The 21,575-nt window shown below is 43.8% G+C and overlaps 4 protein-coding genes across 4 annotated transcripts in view; 3 read left to right on the top strand and 1 right to left on the bottom strand.

Moving 5' to 3' along the window:
* The window catches only part of LOC125719957 (kelch-like protein 10), a 69,364-nt gene extending 49,246 nt beyond the window's left edge, over positions 1-20,118 (top strand). The window contains 4 exon segments of the mRNA XM_048994868.1: positions 17,817-18,306; positions 18,666-19,279; positions 19,620-19,769; positions 19,934-20,118. The gene's annotated coding sequence lies outside the window, so the exon portion shown is untranslated.
* LOC125719950 (zinc finger BED domain-containing protein 4-like) lies at positions 956-2,742 on the top strand. Its single transcript, XM_048994861.1, has 2 exons — positions 956-1,824; positions 1,996-2,742. Exons 1-2 carry the CDS (start codon positions 999-1,001, stop codon positions 2,391-2,393), a joined length of 1,224 nt encoding a protein of 407 aa, XP_048850818.1. The 5' UTR covers positions 956-998; the 3' UTR covers positions 2,394-2,742.
* On the bottom strand, positions 6,573-11,720 carry LOC125719943 (kelch-like protein 10). The gene is made up of 5 exons (XM_048994854.1): positions 11,190-11,720; positions 9,607-10,096; positions 8,629-9,243; positions 8,139-8,288; positions 6,573-7,970 (listed from the first exon to the last, which is right to left on the bottom strand). Exons 1-5 carry the CDS (start codon positions 11,375-11,377, stop codon positions 7,683-7,685), a joined length of 1,731 nt encoding a protein of 576 aa, XP_048850811.1. The 5' UTR covers positions 11,378-11,720; the 3' UTR covers positions 6,573-7,682.
* LOC125719864 (kelch-like protein 10) lies at positions 11,715-21,324 on the top strand. The gene is given in 10 exon segments (XM_048994663.1): positions 11,715-12,684; positions 13,048-13,342; positions 13,345-13,661; positions 14,002-14,151; positions 14,320-14,660; positions 16,608-16,826; positions 17,817-18,306; positions 18,666-18,890; positions 19,097-19,279; positions 21,304-21,324. Coding segments are annotated over 10 exon segments (2,787 nt in total). The 5' UTR covers positions 11,715-12,138.
* The last annotated feature ends 251 nt before the right edge of the window (positions 21,325-21,575 follow it).

The following is a 21,575-nucleotide window of genomic DNA, read 5'->3' as shown; positions in this document are numbered from 1 at the left end:
GGACCTGACTGTATATACACATTTGCATATGCCTGATGTGACAATCATAAAACATATTTCACCATTGAAATATGTGGGATCGATTTTACTGTTACACTGTACTTTTCTCACGTGGAGGCTGGGGAGGAGCCAAGGGAGTACTACTTAAGGTTAATTGGTTAATTGTTGAATAATGAAAGGTTTGGGTGAACGCATGTAGACCTCACTCAATGGGTGCGTTCGATTTGCATTAGGTCTGTCTGCAGCTGACGTGACGTGGAGCGCCATCTGCCGGCCGCTGCAGGGGTGCAGTATAAACTGACTGCAGCCAAGTCGGACAGCCTCTGTTGATATTATACAGATTACAGATTGATATTAGTAATATTAGTAATAAAGAGTAGTTTTAATACAATTCATTTGTGGCTATAAGGGATTTTCTGACATCTGTTTAATATGCTTACCTCTTACAGATTTGAAGAATACCGGTTGAACAAAAGCATCACAAATGAACCACAATCTCGCAATTCCTGGACAATAGTGTCGGGCATTACAGCATGAGTCATCCACAGCAGAAAGCTATCACCAATGCAATACTCTCCGACATGATTATTGATTGCAACTTGCCCCTGTCTATTGTGGAAAACAAGAGTTTTAAGCACTTTCTGACAGTACTTGACAGCAAGTACACCCCAATGTGTCGCAGAACACTGACATCAAAAAGAGAGAACCTCGCTGAAGAGAGACGTTCAAAATTAAAAACTCAATTGAGCAACACTGACCATGTTTCAGTCACTGTGGACATTTGGTCTGACCGAAAGATGAGGGGATTCCTGGGTGTCACTGTGCACTGGATAGAGAAAGAGGCAGATAGGATACAGCTAAAGTCCAACCTTTTGGCCTGTGAGCGCTTCAAAGGCTCACACACAGCTGAAAGAATCTGTGACCAATTTGAGTCAATATGTGATGAATGCAACATTAAAGATAAACTGGACTACATTATTAGTGATAGTGCTGCTAACATGCGGAAAGCATTCACTGTGTGCTTCCCCAGTGAACAAGATGATGACGATGATGGAGATCATCTTGATGACCCTGAGCTCTGGTGTGACTTAACCCTGGAAGATCAGCAAACAGTAGACGTTGCCATGGCAAAGAAACAGCGCTTGCAGTGTTTTGCGCACACTCTTCAGCTGGTGGTGGGAGACGGTTTGAAAGAAACAAAAGTGGTATCTCCTCCTCTTTCAAAGTTATCAAAACTCAGCTCACTGCTGCACACAAGCACAACATTCAAAGATGTGTTTAATGCTGAATTTGGGGAACAGAAAGGCATCCTTGCTGCAGTCACCACAAGATGCAACTCAACACCGAGGCAAGTGAAGGCAGTTCTCCAGTGCAATCATGTAAAGCTCTGTGCTATTCTAGAAAAGGCTGGGCACAGGGAGTTGTCATTCACAGCACGGGAGTGGAATCTGTTGAAGGAGTTGGTGGACATCTTGAAGCCATTTGGAGAAGCAACTGATTTGACACAGGGGGAGAAGGTCATCACAATCAGTGCTGTTGTTCCATCCGTCTTGTCCATCAACCACCACCTTGAGAAGCTGAAGCCCCAAGTCTGTTTCCTGAGCAGCCTGGTCAGAAGTCTCCAGGCATCCTTGAACAGAAGATTTCTTGGAATCTTCATCAACGTGAAAATGGCCGGGACACAAGATGGGGTCACTGCTCCCTTTTCAGATCCAGTCTACCTCAAAGCAGCTGCCTTGGATCCAGCCTTTTCTCTGTTGTGGGTGGAGCCCCATGTCCTGGTCAATCGTGACGTCAAGGCAGAGGTGGCACAACGAGTTAAAGGTAAATGTTACAGAGTCTAATGTAACTTTTTCCCTTATAATCTGATCTAATTGACTGCAACAATAATTAAGTGTTCTGTAGTATTTCAGTCTAACACACCAACTGCATCACCAACACAAATGGTAATAAGGACTCTATTGTTTCTGCTATTGTTTTTACATGTTTTGCCAGAATTGATCCTGCAAGATGCTGCAGAGACTGAGCAACCTGTGCCTTTTGTTGATGAGGAAGAGCAAGAGGACCTCAGAGAAGAAGGGCTGTTTGCTGCATACCATAAGAGGCAGAAGAAGGATGTTGGCACTACTCCATCACTACAGCTAAGTCACTACCTTGATATAGCCGAAGGACAGAACGCCCTTTTGTTCTGGGCATTGAACATGAAGACTCTTCCTTCACTGTTCCGAGTGGCCATCAGAGTCTTGGCAGTGCCTGCCTCCAGTGCTCCAGTGGAGCGAGTTTTCAGCCATGGTGGCATTATACTACGTCCGCATCGTGCACAAATGACTGACAGACTTTTGGCCAATTTGGTCTTTTGCAAATGCAATGCAGCAAAGGGCTCTGACATATAAAGAGCACAGCCCTGTTCATTGTTATGTTCATGTATTTATGTTTCTCACATGTAAACACACACACACACACACACCCATAAACACACAGACAATATGAGATGAGATAAACGAGATGAGAAGTAAAGGACAGGACAAACTGCTGTGGAACTACTTGAAATGCAATATGGCATGGAAATACAATGTTAGCACTTTTTGTTCAAATAATTACAGTTGCACTTGTTTTTTCAAATGTGTTTATTTTGTAAAGGAGTGGTTTAAAATGAAGAATATTCTTACAAAATATGAGTTAAATGTTAAAAATGACTGGTTAATAGTGCAATGTCAGCACTATTTTTTTCTGCAATTTCAATTGCACTTGTTTTAATAAATTCAGATTTTAAAAGCATACATGATCGGTGTAAATATATTATTACTCTGTAGTTGAAAGGACTCGAAACTCAAACTGCAGGACTTAGGACTTGACTCGGGACTTGAGGGCAAAGACTTGAGACTTACTTGTGACTTGCAAAGCAATGACTTGGTCCCACCTCTGGTACTGTGTATAGCAGCCCAGTATCAAAAGATAGCTGCCAAGAAAAATGATCAAATACATGTATTTCAAGGATTCAAAGTTTTTATTGTCGTGTTCATGTCAAGTTCTTACTTGAGCAGAGTTCCACCGGAAATACGTCTCTCCATAGGTTAACACGTGATCTCAACTCTGGGATACAGCGAATACCACTGATGGCACTTGACTTGAAAATTCTCATAAATCACTGCTGGCACTGTCCTATTCAGTCTCATTCTCTATTGTCAAATTCTTTAGCGTTTTGACGTTTTGAAATGAATGTCGAGGAGATGAGATTGTGAAATTCAAAAGGTAGCATACCTCTCTACAAAGTGACACATCGGGACTGATTATGCCTTTTCACTCGCTCTCAAGTCCTCCTGATGTTTTATTTTAAACATTTATCAATTAATCAATCAGTTGGCCGCAAATTTCATGATTAAAATCTTCTACGGTAACATTTCTTATTAATCAGTGCTGACATTTTTATATTATGGGGGATGGAGCATGGCGATTAACAAACTGCACTTTGTCTCCGAGCACTTTGTGGAGATTCGCTGTTCAAATCGAGTCACTAGCCCCCTCTACTGGCGGTTTAGCGTTGCTTCAGAATGATTTATGGTAGACCGGCGAATACAGTCAGCTTCAGCCTAGTGGTCGATATAGACCTCAAACTGATTTCTATGCAGCCACGAATATTAACACATTAATACGCAGATACAACCCCGTGACTTTGTCGTTATATTTAGAGATTTCTTAGACGACGAGAGTACGTCTCCGGTCAAATGGTAGTTTACTTTAGTACCTGAGATTGGATGTACGCTTCAACATTTATTGGCATTCCTAATTCTTTCATATACTTTTTGTAGTGAATCGTCACCCAGGTCCCAGGTCTTCGCAAAAATTATTATATTTTCTGCTGTTTACATATTATAGCCAGTTGTGACTACATGTGCACTGCTCGTCAGCACAGCAGTAGTGTAGAGGAGAGTGAAGGGCAGACGACTGCAGAGCCACATGACAACCCAAAAACATACTCAAAGGGCAAAGCCTTATAACAGTTACAGCCAAACCACATTGCCATTAAATGTTAAAATTATTCATTCTGCAAAAACAGCATAGGTCACCATGGCATTAGCTATTGCTGAACACTGTTCTATGCTGGCATGTGATGGCATTGGAGAAGCATGTAGAGCTGCTTTCTCAGACTCCACTGCTGTTACCCACTTCAGAATGCACAGGACAAAGTGTACAGAAATGATTAATGGTGATCTAGCACCATACTTTATAAAAAGGTTGGTCTCAGATGTGGGTGAGCATCACTTCAGCCTCCTCCTCGATCAGTCCACAGATGTTTCTAAGTGTTTCTAAGTACCTGGGGATTGTGATGAGGTACTTTAGTGACACCAAACAGACAACTGTGTCAGCATTTCTGGGACTTGTTGAGTTGGAGGGAGGAGATGCTGGATCTATAGCCAGTGCAGTTGTGTACAACTTTTTGCCACATCAGCTGCTTACTCATTCAAGTCAGCTCCCTCAGTTGCAGAATCTTACATAGAGAACCTTGACCAAAATGATGATGATCCACTCGTTCTGTGAGCCAGCACAGCCTGTGTATATGTACTCTGCCAGAGTGTCTCTCTGGGGTCACCTTTTCCAGTCCCAAGCCTAGACAAAGGAGGAGGCTTGGAAATGTGATATATAAAAAAACAAGAATCGACAGAAGACAGTTCATCTGTTGTTCTACGCGTATTTAGGGTGTTTTTAACCACTTTTCCTCTCTCCCACGACATTATTCCTCTCCTACAGCGTCCATTGCAATTACGTGCATATTGCACATTATACAAATGAGGTGATGAAATCATTTACAGACTTCTAGCGACTTTTGGGGCAGCCAATGGCTGCTTTCCTTGCTGAGGGGATGGCAACAGTGCCAGGAAGTTCCGATGCGTTATCTGCTATTTCTGCCGCATATCACATAAAGCAGTGAGAACTGGTTTTCAGTTAATGTACCTGGTAAAATAAAGTTTAAATAAATGCTCTAATGGTACAAGTAAATTAGTGCTGTATTTATCGTTAGTTACTGTAATGTTCCGTTGCTTTATTTGTTTAATTGTTCAGTCTGTGAAGAAGACATTCAAGTAAGAACTGCATTTTACTCTGTACATGACAATAAAAACTCTGAATCCTTGAAATACATGTATTTGATCATTTTTCTTGGAAGCTATCTTTTTATACTGGGCCACTATACACAATAGTTTATTTTTCCACTACTAACAGTTTGGATCAGGAGTTGGTTATTTTAAAAGAAGTATTGTGCATGCAGGTGATTTTTGTATAGATTCATCTGCACCCTTCTGACAGTGCTGCCATCGCAGTGAAGTCTACCAGGAATAGAGGCTGTCCGACTTGGCTGTAGTCAGTTTATACTGCACCCCTGCAGCGGCCGGCAGATGGCGCTCCACGTCACGTCAGCTGCAGCCAGACCTGCCCTAAGTCGAACGCACCCATTGAGTGAGGTCTACATGCGTTCCCCCAAACCTTTCGTTATTCAACAATTAACTAAAATTAACTTTAAGTAGTACTCCCTTGGCTCCTCCCCAGCCTCCGCGTGAGAAAAGTACAGAGTAACAGTAAAATCGATCTCAGATATTTCAATGGTGAAATATGTTTTATGACTGTCACACCAGGCATATGCAAAAGTGTATACTGTATATAAAAACTAATTAGGAAAAGAACATACCAAAACAACCAAAAGTAAAATCAAAATAAATTAACCTGTTTCTTGAAAATGTAAAAATGGGCTCAGAATGTGATGTTGCTTCCTTGTAAACAAGACACAATGGCGAGCAGCAATAAGAAAGGGAAGTAACACTTCTGGAAAGAGGTGGTCAGAAATATGTTTCAATAAAATAACTATCGCAATGTTGTGCAGCATTCAGGGGGAAACCTTACAGCTCCAAAGTGTCACGCCCTGCATTCCTGCCCCTTCACTTTCTCCCTGATCATGTCTTACCTCTCGTTGCAGCCCTCGTGTGATTCACACAAGATGCATCTCGTTTGCTCCTCGTCAGTGGTGTATAAGAGCACCTCCCACCCCTGTACTCCTGAGTCTGGTCATTGATGTCGCCCTAGTGTGTGTTAGCACTCTAGTGATGTTTCCCGTTTGTAGTCGTACTTTCTGTTTGACCCCTTGCGGTTTGCTTTATTTAGCCTGTTCCCGTTTCCCTTTAATAAACCCCTTACTAGTTTGTCCTCATACCTGCTCTTGTCTCCTTCGTTGTTGGAATGTGGCATCAAGTACTTGAGTGGGCACCAGAATTACATCTTTTAAATGCCCAAAGCACGCTCTGCAGCAGTGTGTGTTCTTTGGTGTGTGGTGTTATACCTCCACTCAGCAACGGTTTGGAGATTCAACACTGGAATTAGCAGGTATTCACTACTTTTCCATTGACTTCTGGTCAGGACCCAGTACCAAAAGTACCAAGCTACCTCGGGTACATCAGTACTTTGGGATGGTGTGTTTATTGTTGACTGGTTATGCAAATAACCTGCCTTGTAAACACAACATACATCTGACATTCTAATAACAGTAGCAAACAACGTAAAACATAAGTAATAATAATAGGTGCTTGGACAAATGAAAAGACTCAAACTTTAATTGTGATCTGGTTAGAATAACAGATTCAACAAGATGTGGATAGCATGGAAAGAAATAAAAGACATATAAAGTATTATCCATAATATATTAGGGCTACATGATATGGGAAAAATTTCAAATATCACAATATGATTTTGTAATAAACATTGCAAAATTTCTACAGCAAAAATGGAGTTTACATATCTCATAAAATCATTTGGGAATGATTTTAACAGCAAGGATAAAATATGAGTGGTTCAGAAAGCATACGTTGAGCTCATGCAAAGTTTGACATTTACTTGAGGTTACTAGGGTTGGGTACCATTCACATTTGAACCGGTGCCAGTATCCAATGGTATTGGGGTGCGTTTCCCAAAACCATAGTTGCTAACTATGTTAGCAACTTGCGTGGTTCGAACTATGGAAGTACGACTCAGGTGTTTCCCGAAACCATAGCTCGAACTACGCAGGTAACGACACTGCGGACTTATGTAGTACGATGCATCGTTAAATTATGCAGGTGTTTCCCGAAACCATAGTTCAAACGAACGTTCGCAAACACTGTCGTTAAGTTGCGTAGTTCCGGGTAAATACGTCAGCCATGGTGGAAAATGCAGTCTAATAAGGGTATAGTCACCGTGTAAGCCAGAAATGTAATAATTTTTAACATCTAATAAGGAATAATTTAGCTCTACAATCACATATAATGTGAAGTTGTCTGAAAATGTAGTTTGAAACATACTTGTTGTGTTGGTTTCTGGTCATACGTACGGTAACTGTCTGTAGTGAGCAATATGGAGAATTCTCAGGAAGTTAGACCATTGATACTATAAAGTTTGTTAGTTTTTGCTGACCAATCAGCGCTGGAATCACTGTAGTTCGGACTAGGGTAGTCCCAACTAACTAACATGGTTCAAACTTTGGATGTTGGATAGTTTGAACTACCATAGTACGATGCATCGTGAATGTTAACTTCCGTCGTTGTTTGCGAAACGCACCCCAGATTTTTACTGAGTTTGGTACCCAACCCTTGAGGTTACACGTTCCTGGAGGTGGATGGCTTCATCTCCTGCGTGGAAATCAGAGGCTTGGGAGGGGCAGCTTACTCCACCATACTGGGGAGTGCAGGCACTACACAGCAGCTTAGACTGCTTCGGGAGCAGCACATGTCCTGGGCGGCGTACCAGGTCCCTGTCTCAGCATCAAAACATTCCACTTTCGTGGTTCTGGACCCAGTGTAGCCGCCCACGACAAACAGCAGGTCATCTATTACCTCAATACCAAAATTACTCCGTGTGTTATGCATGGGCTTCACAGCTTGCCAGCAGTTAGTGACCGGGTCGTAGGCCTCCACGCTCCTTAAATGCCGGTACTGGAATGTACCCCCTACCTGGGAGACGCCAAATATAAGTCAGCACTTGGACACCAAAGGGACAGACAAACAGCAACATTCCCAAAGTCATGAACTCATTGGGTAGGAACCTTAGAACCTCCCATTGGCTATATATGACTTATATATAACTATATCTGTATAAGGTACATGAAAGGAGTCACTCACTGCATAGACTTTATCCTTGAAGGAAATTACTCCAACACCATGCCGGGGAGTTCTCATTGGGGCTATTGTGGTCCATTGCTCAGTGACCGGGTCGTAGCACTCGGCGGTTTGGACGGTCGTATTACCGTTGTAGCCACCACAGACGTATATCTAGGAAAACCATTGTAAACATGAAGACACTAATGCTGTATATCAGTGTTATCCGATCCGGTCCTCTGGGACCTGCAGAATCTCCACGTTTTTGCTCCCTCACAGCTCCATGCCAGAGGATTCATAGGGAGCCCAAACATGGACTGTCTGTAGGTCTCTATGGATGGGGTTAGGAAACACTGCTGTATAGGATTAGTAATGGAGATCCAGAGTATATGGACATTTGGTTAATGCATGTTGAATCCATCCACCTTCCATAAACATTTATCCAGTACACGGCTGTAGTGAACCTGGAGCTCACCCCAGATTAAATGCAGCCAGATTCCCCCCATTGACCCACCTTGCCGTGCAGTGTGGTGGCACTGGCGTCGCTCCTCCGCTCCTGCATGGGCTGGATGAAGGTCCAGCTGTTTGATGCCGGGTCGTACCTCTCTGCTGTGTTGAGGCGCGTGAGGCCATCAAAGCCGCCAAAGGCGTAAATATAGCCATCGGCCACAGCCACGCTCACATAACAGCGGCGTGTCTGCATTGGGGCCACCCGGTCCCATGTCCGCGTAAAGGGGTTGAACCTCCGCACGCTGTTGGAGCAGACTAATCCGTCAGTCCCCCCAATGCAATAAACAAATCCATCTAAATAAACAGACCCATGGTAGGAGAGGGGGCTCTCGTGCTCCAGTGCCACATCTGCCCAGCGATCGGCTCGGGTGTCATAAGCTGTGACTTGACTGGCTGGGCTTTCAGTCCAGCCACCAATGGCCAACAAAATTTCCGATGGCAGGCGTGGCCGGGTCAGCGGGTTCTCAAAGTCAGACCCTGGTGGACCGGTGATGTCCAAGTCATACACGGCCTTCAAGGCGTCGCTAACAATGCGCCTGCACTCCTTACTGGCCTTTACAAGATCATTTTTAATCACAGTCTTCATTAAGTATTCTTCATTCAATCGAGCCAGCCGGACCTACACAGGAAACCAGACGGAGAGAATTCCCATGAGTTCCTTGGTGCCATTTTAACAAAGGATACAACATCAAGTCCAAATTTCTCATTTTCATAATGCTTTAGCTGAAGCCATTTACTTTGAAAGTCTCAGATATGTCTTAACACTTGTTTGATTTAAGACATTTCAGTACTTCATGTTTTCAGTTTGCTTGTTAGACTGTACTGCCACTTGTAATACTTGGAAGCCTAAGTTGTAGACTTATGGAACATGGAAATGGATGTTAAGTCTCTACATACAGTATTAAGGACTAGGGAGTTCGCTGAGTTAGCGTTCTATTCTTATGTCCACATGTCAGTGAGAACAGTGTATCATTATACTCACCTTGGGCAACAGCACAGCAATGTGGCAGTTGCGGCTGGAAGGCTCATGCGCAATCCATCGGAGAATGGCGTCAAACACCACCTCCTCCTGGCTAACGTTCAGCTCATCCTTTTCAACAACACTACTAAGCTGCTCTACAGTGAGCTGTAGGAACTCCTCTGAGGAGCTGGCCACTTGTTTGAAATTCTTCACCATGAAGAAGAATGCAGACTCCCGCAGCTCGCTGAGGTGGTAGACGTCGGCGATTATAAAAATTCCAACACAGTTGTCACGGCAGAGCTGGTCCTGCAGGAAGTTGTTGCAGTGCTCCATGATGCTTGGGATATTCAACTGATCAGCAGCCGCCAGGAGGCTCTCCACGTTGTCGGCCGTGACAAGCACGGAGTGCGTGTAGGCGTAGTCAATGACCAGCTTCATGGCTTCTGGGGAAATGCCTGGGATGATGTACTCATCTTTCCCCTTCACGTTCCAGCCACTGGCGAACAGAGCTCTGAAAAACAATCCACATATGACTTGTTTAAGAAATATGGGTGTTTCAGAGAGCATGAAATAAGGTGATTTCTGACTCTTTTGAACCAGGAACTCCGAAATAAAATTCGACCACATCTAGGGACCTCCCACCCCATACTATCACATAGGTGCCTCAGAACTAGGGACCAGGAGCCACATGTATAAACGGTGCGTACGCACAAAAACGTTGCGTATATCTGTTTCCACACTCATGTCGAAATGTATAAAAATTTAACTTTCCGTAATACTACGTACATTGACACAGCAGCTCCAGACATGGCGTACGCACGTTTCTGCTCGGTGTTGTAAACGGACGGCACCCAGTGAAAAATCATTGCTACTGTGGTTCTTACAGTCATGACGCTGACTTTATCCAATACACCAACATTAATTCTATGTTGTTAACAAATGTACGGCACTTGATCTTAATCAATTTGTAACAATAAAACGGCGCAAAATATTACCAAACTATTACAACTACCATAGCAGCTCTTGTGTTATTGGAAGAGATAGTTTATGAAAGAATGAGTAGAGAGCGCGTATTCAGGGATCATAGTGATTTCTTGGCCCATGATGATGACTGACTTGTAAGTCAATTCAGATTTCCAAGAGCAATCATTTTGGAGCTGTGTGCTGAACTGGGGCCAGCATTACAAAGGCAGACGATGAGTAATTGCACTATACCTATTCCTTTACAAGTTCTGTCCACTCTCGGGTTCTTAGCTACAGGTGCTTTTCAGTGAGAACTTGCGGACCGATCGTGCATAAAATTTTACGCTAATTGGTATTTATGAAGGGAATGTGCGGCGTTCTGTGCTTATGCACAGTTTTGTGCATCTGGATTTTAAATTTTTTTTGCGTACGCACATTCCTAGATTTGTCCATACATTACGCCAATGTTATAGTGTGAATTCTAAACACGTTGTTATACATGAGGCCCCAGGTGAGCTATAATGTTCATTTACCATTTCTATTATTATAGCAACTTAATGTCAGGAAGAAGTCATCGCTAAAGAAAAAAATCTCACTCCTCATTTTAGCATTATTAGCATATATGGGTCACAGATACTCACCGGAAATAGGTGCTGCAGCCACACAAAATAATTTTGTGGACTGTGAATTTAACACCGTTGACCACAATGACCGCGTCGCAGAGCGCTCCAGTCTGCCGCAGGTCATTGAAAATGCCGAAAGCCTCGGACATTATTTCCCGCTCCATGTCGTAGCTGTTCATTTCCTTAGAAGTGGATTGCGCGTTCATTTGTCTTGCTTATATATCCCGAAATGGTCAGCAAAGACGTGTACGTCGATATGGTAACAATAAGTTCTAGAACGCAAGCGCTCCGCTTTTGCGTCACGGTGTATGTTTATATTTGTTTTTAAATCTGCATTATTGTTGCAGAATTAAAAAAAAAAAAAACACACATTTGGTGAATTTATACTGTTCGTATCTCAGAATTTAAGTTGTATTTTCATTATTATGCATCTATGAATCTCCAAATCACAAATTACCCTAATTAAAACACCAATTAATCTTAATTAATTCAAGACAAAAATTTGATTAATTTTAAAAACAATTAAGATTTATTGGTGTTTTAATTTGGGGAATTTTGTTATTGTTATTCGCACATAATACAAAATAATATATATATATATAAACAAACTTTGTGCCACACAAATTTAGATTTAAAAATAAACAAATGTGAACAATTAGACGCATAGACTAGAGCTTATTGTTATCATATTGACGTACACGTCTTTGCTGACCATTTCGGGAAATATAAGCTCTGCGACGCGGTCATTGTGGTCAACGGTGTTAAATTCAACGCCCACAAAATTATTTGGAATTATGTGGAAACGGATGTACGCAACGTTTTCGTGCGTACGCACCGTTTATACATGTGACTCCTGGTCCCTAGTTCTGAGGCACCTATGTGATAGTATGGGGTGGGAGGTCCCTAGATCTGGTCGAATTTTATTTCGGAGTTCCTGGTTCAAAAGAGTCAGAAAACACCTTAGTTCATGCTCTCTGAAACACCCATATTTATTAAACAAGTCATATGTGGATTGTTTTTCAGAGCTCTGTTCGCCAGTGGCTGGAACGTGAAGGGGAAAGATGAGTACATCATCCCAGGCATTTCCCCAGAAGCCATGAAGCTGGTCATTGACTACGCCTACACGCACTCCGTGCTTGTCACGGCCGACAACGTGGAGAGCCTCCTGGCGGCTGCTGATCAGTTGAATGTCCTGGGTATCATGCAGCACTGCAGCAACTTCCTGCAGGACCAGCTCTGCCGTGACAACTGTGTTGGAATTTTTATAATCGCCGACGTCTACCACCTCAGCGAGCTGCGGGAGTCTGCATTCTTCTTCATGGTGAAGAATTTCAAACAAGTGGCCAGCTCCTCAGAGGAGTTCCTACAGCTCACTGTAGAGCAGCTTAGTAGTATTATTGAAGAGGATGAGCTGAACGTTAGCCAGGAGGAGGTGGTGTTTGAGGCCATCCTCCGATGGATTGCGCATGAGCCTTCCAGCCGCAACTGCCACATTGCTGTGCTGTTGCCCAAGGTGAGTATAATGATACACTGTTCTCACTGACATGTGGACATAAGAATAGAACGCTAACTCAGTGAACTCCCTAGTCCTTAATACTGTATCTAGAGACTTAACCTCCATTTCCATGTTCCATAAGTGTACAACTTAGGCTTCCAAGTATTACAAGTGGCAGTACAGTCTAACAAGCAAACTGAAAACATGAAGTACTGAAATGTCTTAAATCAAACAAGTGTTAAGACATATCTGAGACTTTCAAAGTAAATGGCTTCAGCTAAAGCATTATGAAAATGAGAAATTTGGACTTGATGTTGTATCCTTTGTTAAAATGGCACCAAGGAACTCATGGGAATTCTCTCCATCTGGTTCCCTGTGTAGGTCCGGCTGGCTCTAATGAATGAAGATTACTTAATAAGGAATGTGATAAACAATGATCTTGTAAAGGCCAGTAAGGAGTGCAGGCGCATTGTCAGCGACGCCTTGAAGGCCGTGTACGACCTGGACATCACCGGTCCACCCCGGTCTGACTTTGAAAACCCGCTGACCCGGCCACGCCTGCCATCCGAAATTTTGTTGGCCATTGGTGGCTGGACTGAAAACCCAGCCAGTCAAATCACGGCATATGACACCCGAGCCGATCGCTGGGCAGATATGACGTTGGAGCACGAGACCCCCTGTCCTACCATGGGTCAGTCTATTTAAATGGATTTGTGTATTGCATTGGGGGGACTGATGGCTTAGTTTGCACAAACAGCGTGCGGAGGTTCAGTCCTTTTACGCGGACATGGGACCAGGTGGCCCCAATGCAGACACGACGCTGCTATGTGAGCGTGGCTGTGGCTGATGGCTACATATACGCCTTTGGCGGCTTTGATGGCCTCACGCGCCTCAACACATCAGAGCGGTACGACCCGGCATCAAATAGCTGGACCTTCATCCAGCCCATGCAGGAGCGGAGGAGCGACGCCAGTGCCACCACACTGCACGGCAACGTGGGTCAATGGGGGGAATCTGGCTGCATTTAATCTGGGGTGAGCTCCAGGTTCACTACAGCCGTGTACTGGATAAATGTTTATGGAAGGTGGATGGATTCAACATGCATTAACCAAATGTCCATATACTCTGGATCTCCATTACTAATCCTATACAGCAGTGTTTCCCAACCCCATCCATAGAGACCTACAGACAGTCCATGTTTGGGCTCCCTGTGAATCCTCTGGCATGGAGCTGTGAGGGAGCAAAAACGTGGAGATTCTGCAGGTCCCAGAGGACCGGATCGGATAACACTGATATACAGCATAAGTGTCTTCATGTTTACAATGGTTTTCCTAGATATATATGTGTGGTGGCTACAATGGAGATACAACCGTCCCAACCGCTGAGTGCTACGACCCAGTCACTGAGCGATGGACCACTATAGCCCCAATGAGAACTCCCCGGCATGGTGTTGGAGTCATTTCCTACAAGGATAAAGTCTATGCAGTGAGTGACTCCTTTCATGTACCTTATACATATATAGTTATATATAAGTCATATGTAGCCAATGGGAGGTTCTAAGGTTCTTCCCCAATGAGTTCATGACTTTGGGAATGTTGCTGTTTGTCTGTTCCTTTGGTGTCCAAGTGCTGACTTATATTTGGTGTCTCCCAGGTTGGTGGTACATTCCAGTACCGGCATTTACGGAGTGTGGAGGCCTACGACCCGGTCACTAACCGCTGGCAAGCTGTGAAGCCCATGCATAACACACGCAGTAACTTTGGGATTGAAGTGATCGATGACCTGCTGTTTGTCGTGGGCGGCTACACTGGGTCCAGAACCACTAAAGTGGAATGTTTTGATGCTGAGACAGGGACCTGGTACGCCGCCCAGGACATGTGCTGCTCCCGAAGCAGTCTGAGCTGCTGTGTAGTGCCTGCACTCCCCAGTATGGTGGAGTACGCTGCCCCTCGTAAGCCTCTGATTTCCACGCTGGAGATGCCATCAACCTCCAGGTATGTGTAACTTCAAGGGTTAGGTTCATTTATTTTGGTTTTACTTTTAGTTGTCTTGGTATGTTCATTTTCTAATTAGTTTATATATATATATATATATTCACATTTGCATATATGTGGTGTGACAATCATAAAACATATTTCACCACTGAAATATGTGACCCTCCAACACAAAACTGTATGGAAGTCGCATGGCCGTAGTTTTAGATATTTTTTGAGGATTTTTTTGTGCTTTTTTATTTGATACCATAATTTCTCATTTTTCACCCAAGTATACAGTTTTCGGACAGTTACTAAAAATAAACAATGTACTAACTTACTTGTACTATTAGAGCATTTATTTAAACTTTATTTTACCAGGTACGTTAACTGAAAGCCAGTTCTCACTGCTTTATGTGATATTCGGCAGAAATAGCAGATAACGCATCGGAACTTCCTGGCACTGTTGCCATCCCCGTGTTGCCACGTAATTGTAATGGACGCTGTAGGAGAGAGGAATAATGTCGTGGGAGAGAGGAAAAGTGGTTAAAAACACCCTAAATGCGTGCAGAACAACAAATGAACTGTCTTCTGTCGATTCTTGTTTTTTTATATATCACAATTCCAATCCTCCTCCTTTGTCTGGGCTTGGGACTGGAAAAGGTGACCCCAGAGAGACACTCTGGCAGAGTACATATACACAGGCTGTGCTGGCTCACAGAACGAGTGGATCATCATCATTTTGGTCAAGGTTCTCTATGTAAGATTCTGCAACTGAGGGAGCTGACTTGAATGAGTAAGCAGCTGATGTGGCAAAAAGTTGTACACAACTGCACTGGCTATAGATCCAGCATCTCCTCCCTCCAACTCAACAAGTCCCAGAAATGCTGACACAGTTGTCTGTTTGGTGTCACTAAAGTACCTCATCACAATCCCCAGGTACTTAGAAACACTTAGAAACATCTGTGGACTGATCGAGGAGGAGGCTGAAACGATGCTCACCCACATCTGAGACCAACCTTTTTATAAAGTATGGTGCTAGATCACCATTAATCATTTCTGTACACTTTGTCCTGTGCATTCTGAAGTGGGTAGCAGCAGTGGAGTCTGAGAAAGCAGCTCTACATGCTTCTCCAATGCGATCACATGCCAGCATAGAACAGTGTTCAGTGATAGCTAATGCCATGGTGACTTCTGCCGTTTTTGCAGAATGAATAATTTAACATTTAATGGCAGTGTGGTTTGGCTGGAACTGTTATAAGTATTTGAGTATGAGTATGTTTTTGGGTTGTCATGTGGCTCTGCAGTCGTCTGCCCTTTACTCTCCTCTACGCTACTGCTGTGCTGACGAGCAGTGCATATGTAGTCACAACTGGCTATAATATGTAAACAGCAGAAAATATAATAATTTTTACGATGACCTGGGAAGGCGTGATGACGATTTACTACAAAAAGTATATGAAAGAATTAGCATTGCCAAAAAATGTTGAAGCGTACTTCCAATTTCAGGTACTGAAGTAAACTCCGGAAAGAATACCATTTGACCGGAGACGTACTCTCGTCGTAGAGAATGACTTTGAAGAAAATGCCGTTAAAACATCACAGAAGCGCGCGATGGACTGCCTTATTTACATATAGCTAAAGAAATATCTAAATGAAAAATAACATTAACCCATAAATAAATATTTTTTTACGAAAGTATTATCATAATTATATTAAGACATGAAAATGCGAATGCGGTTATGGTTCTGAGAAGAGCTTTAGAAGGGGGCATGATGAATGTTTAGCGTATGTGACAGAGAGGCGCACACAAAGTGGACGAGGTAAGTGACTGAGGCTGTGAGTCAAATCGGTAGTTTATTTTAGTGCAGTCATTTATTTTAGACGTAAAATAAAATATTTTAGACGTAGAATAATTTAAATTTAGGGGGAAAAAATTATTTAAATTTGTTTCCCGCCCTAAACAAGCCAGTGGCGGATTCGCGCATGCGCAATTCATTTGCAGTCTGGGCGCGGAGAGATAAACATCTGCTCTGACTGCAGCTGGATGGGACTGCTGCGTGAGGACTGTTCGCCTGTGACTGCTTTGAGACGGCAGAGGAGCCCACGGCAGCGCCCGCTGCTTGGTGAGAAGAGTAAGAAAATGAATATTAAAGCCCAACTTGTCCCTAGTTCCGAGGCTCCTATGTGATCATCTGTGTTGGAAGATCCCTACTAGTGTCCTGCACTGGGACTGGGATCCCGCGGGACCCAACGGAGATCTCGCGTGAGCGGGCGGTTTTAAGGTTGACGCGGGCGGCTAAAAATGGACAGCGGGTCCAAAGACTTTTGGCAGGATGGAGAATGTAAGTACTCTGGTTTCCCCCCACAGTCCAAAAACATGCTGAGGCTAATTGGACTTGCTAAATGGCCCGTAGGAGTGCATGTGTGAATGTGTCCTGCGATGGTCTGACCCCCCATCCTGGGTTGTTCCCTGCCTCGTGCCCATTGCTTCCGGGATAGGCTCCGGACCCCCGCGACCCAGTGGGATAAGCGGTTTGGAAGATGGATGGATGGATGGATGGATGGATGGATGGATAGAGGGAGAATGTAACTGATGTAATTTATTTTGTGTTATATATTCGTGTTTGTTCTGACCCATTGTATTAAATTGTGATGTTCGGCTTGTTTAAATGTATTTCTTTAAAATAAGGTTCAGGGTTCTCTTATGTTTTTAAGGTGCTCTTGTTTATAATGTGATATTTGAACATTTGTTATATAGGTTTGGTTATTGTTTTTTAATAACTCTGCAGATATTTGCACATCTGATTAGTTTGAGAGACTTTTGTTGAATTTGTTTTATTTGTTTAGTTCTTGTTCTATTGGAATAACACATTTAATGCACATGAACTCTTTTCATCATACAGTGTATCCGTTAATGGATCTGCGGGTCTGGGCAGGATTGGACAGAAATATTGCGAGAGTGACAGACACGGTCAGCAGAAGCGGGCAGTAATGGTAATAAATGCGATCGCAGGAGCGGGATTAAAAAACCAGTCCCGCGCAGGACTCTAATCCCTGCCTCTGGTGGATTTTCATTTGGGAGTTCCTGGTTCAAAAGAGTCAGAAAGCCCCTTATTTCACCCTCTCTGCAAAAGCCATATTTATTAAATAAGTCACATGTGGATTGTTTTTCAGAGCTCTGTTCGCCAGTAGCTGGAACGTGAAGGGGAAGCGTGAGCACATTATCCCAGGCATTTCCCCGGAAGCCATGAAGCTGATCATCGAGTACGCCTACGCGCACTCTCTGGTTGTCACGCCTGACAACGTGGAGAGCCTCCTGGTGGCCGCTGATCAGTTTAACATCCCAAGCATCATGCAGCACTGCAGCAACTTCCTGCAGGACCAGCTCTGCCTTGAAAACTGTGTTGGCATTTTTATAATCGCCGACATCTACCACCTCAGCGAGCTGCGGGAGTCTGCATTTTGCAATGTCTTGAGGAACTTCAAGGAGATCGCCAGCTCCTCAGAGGATTTCCTACAGCTCACTGTAGAGCAGCTTAGTAGTATTATTGAAAAGGATGAGCTGAACGTTAGCCTGGAGGAGGTGGTATTTGAGGCCATCCTCCGATGGACCGCGCATGAGCCTTCCAGCCGCAACGGCCACATTGCTGTGCTGTTGCCCAAGGTGAGTATAATGATACACTGTTCTCACTGACATGTGGACATAAGAATAGAACGCTAACTCAGCGAACTCCCTAGTCCTTAATACAGTATCTAGAGACTAAACCTCCATTTCCATGTTCCATAAGTGTACAACTTAGGCTTCCAAGTATTACAAGTGGCAGTACAGTGAAACAAACTGAAAACAAGAAATACTGAAATGTCTTAAATCAAACAAGTGTTAAGACATATCTGAGACTTTCAAAGTAAATGGCTTCAGCTAAAGCATTATGAAAATGAGAAATTTGGACTTGCTGTTGTATCCTTTGTTAAAATGGCACCAAGGAACTCATGGGAATTCTCTCCATCTGGTTTCTTGTGTAGGTCCGGTTGGCTCTAATGAATGAAGAGTACTTAATGAGGAATGTGATAAACAATGATCTTGTAAAGGCCAGTAAGGAGTGCAGGCGCATTGTCAGCGACGCCTTGAAGCCCGTGTACGACCTGGACATCACCGGTCCACCCCGGTCTGACTTTGAAAACCCGCTGACCCGGCCACGCCTGCCATCCGAAATTTTGTTGGCCATTGGTGGCTGGACTGAAAACCCAGTCAGTCAAATCACGGCATATGACACCCGAGCCGATCCCTGGGCAGATATGACGTTGGAGCACGAGACCCCCTGTCCTACCATGGGTCAGTCTATTTATATGGATTTGTTTATTTCATTGGGGGGACTGACGGATTAGTCTGCTCCAGCAGCGTGCGCAGGTTCAGTCCTTTTACGCGGACATGGGACCAGGTGGCCCCAATGCAGACACGACGCTGCTATGTGAGCGTGGCTGTGGCTGATGGCTACATATACGCCTTTGGCGGCTTTGATGGCCTCACGCGCCTGAACACAGCAGAGCGGTACGACCCAGTATCAAACAGCTGGACCTTCATCCAGCCCATGCAGGAGCGGAGGAGCGACGCCAGTGCCACCACACTGCACGGCAAGGTGGGTCAATGGGGGGAATCTGGCTGCATTTAATCTGGGGTGAGCTCCAGGTTCACTACAGCCGTGTACTGGATAAATGTTTATGGAAGGTGGATGGATTCAACATGCATTAACCAAATGTCCATATACTCTGGATCTCCATTACTAATCCTATACAGCAGTGTTTCCTAACCCCATCCATAGAGACCTACAGACAGTCCATGTTTGGGCTCCCTATGAATCCTCTGGCATGGAGCTGTGAGGGAGCAAAAACGTGGAGATTCTGCAGGTCCCAGAGGACCGGATCGGATAACACTGATATACAGCATAAGTGTCTTCATGTTTACAATGGTTTTCCTAGATATACGTCTGTGGTGGCTACAACGGCGATACGACCGTCCAAACCGCCGAGTGCTACAACCCAGTCACTGAGCGATGTACCACTATAGCCCCAATGACAACTCCCCGGCATGGTGTTGGAGTCATTGCTTACAGGGATTAAGTCTATGCAGTGAGTGACTCCTTTCATGTACCTTATACAGATATAGTCATATATAAGTCATATATAGCCAATGGGAGGTTCTAAGGTTCCTACCCAATGAGTTCATGACTTTGGGAATGTTGCTGTTTGTCCCTTTGGTGTCCAAGTGCTGACTTATATTTGGCATCTCCCAGGTTGGTGGTACATTCCAGTTTCAGCATTTACGGAGTGTGGAGGCCTACGACCCTGTGACTAACCGCTGGCAAGTTGTGAAGCCCATGCACAAGACATGCAGCAACTTTGGACTCGAGGTGGTAGATGACCTGTTGTTCGTGTTGGGTCGATATAGATCACAATTAAAGTTTGAGTCTCTTCATTTGTCCAAGCATCCATTATTATTACTTATGTTTTACGTTGTTTGCTACTGTTAATAGAATGTCAGATGTATGTTGTGTTTACAAGGCAGGTTATTTGCATAAACAGTCAACAATAAACACATTTGCAAGTACCATCCCAAAGTACTGACGTACCCGAGGTAGCTTGGTAGTTTTGGTACTGGGTCCTGACCAGAAGTTAATGGAAAAGTAGTGAATACCTGCTAATTCCAGTGTTGAATCTCCAAACCGTTGCTGAGTGGAGGTATAACACCACACACCAAAGAACACACACCACTGCAGAGGGTGCTTTGAGCAGTTAAAAGATGTAATTCTGGTGCCCACACAAGTACTTGATGCCACATTCCAACAACGAGGGAGACAAGAGCAGGTATGAGGACAAACTAATAAGGGGTTTATTAAAGGGAAACGGGAACAGGCAAAATAAAGCAAACCGCAAGGGGTCAAACAGAAAGTACGACTACAAACGGGAAACATCACTAGAGTGCTAACACACACTAGGGCGACATCAATGACCAGACTCAGGAGTACAGGGGTGGGAGGTGCTCTTATACACCACTGACGAGGAGCAAACGAGATGCATCTTGTGTGAATCACACGAGGGCTGCAACGAGAGGTAAGACATGATCAGGGAGAGAGTGAAGGGGCAGGAATGCAGGGCGTGACACTTTGGAGCTGTAAGGTTTCCCCCTGAATGCTGCACAACATTGCGATAGTTATTTTTATATTACAACATATTTCTGACCGCCTCCTCCATAAGTTCTTTTTGGGCTTCTTTTCAGAAGCGTTACTTCCCTTTCCTATTGCTGCTCGCCACTGCGTTTTGTTTACAAGGAAGCAACATCACATTCTGAGCCCATTTTTATATTTTCAAGAAACAGGTTAATTTATTTTGGTTTCACTTTTGGTTATTTTGGTATGTTCTTTTCCTAATTAGTTTGTATATATATATTCACATTTGCATATGCCTGATGTAACAATCATAAAACATATTTCACCATTGAAATATGTGGGATCGATTTTACTGTTACTCTGTACTTTTCTCACGCGGAGTCTGGGGAGGAGCCAAGAGAGTACTACTTAAAGTTAATTGGTTAATTGTTGAATAATGAAAGGTTTGGGGGAACGCACGTAGACCTCACTCAATGGGTGCGTTCGATTTGCCTTAGGTCTACCTGCAGCTGAAGTGACGTGGAGCGCCATCTGCCGCCCGCTGCAGGGGTGCAATATAAACTGACTGCAGCCAAGTCGGACAACCTCTATTCTTGGTAAACTTGACTGCAATGGCAGCACTGTCAGAAGGGTGCAGATAAATCTATCTGAAAAAATTAAGTACTGTGTATAGTAGCCCATTATCAAAAGATAGCTGCCAAGAAAAAATATCAAATACATGTATTTCAAGGATTCAAAGTTTTTATTGTCGTGTTCATGTCAAGTTCTT

This window comes from Brienomyrus brachyistius, chromosome 24, assembly GCF_023856365.1.
Source record: "Brienomyrus brachyistius isolate T26 chromosome 24, BBRACH_0.4, whole genome shotgun sequence".
Classification (NCBI taxonomy): domain Eukaryota; kingdom Metazoa; phylum Chordata; class Actinopteri; order Osteoglossiformes; family Mormyridae; genus Brienomyrus; species Brienomyrus brachyistius.
Note: the sequence above shows the minus strand (reverse complement) of the source record. Positions and strands in the feature narration are given on the sequence as shown.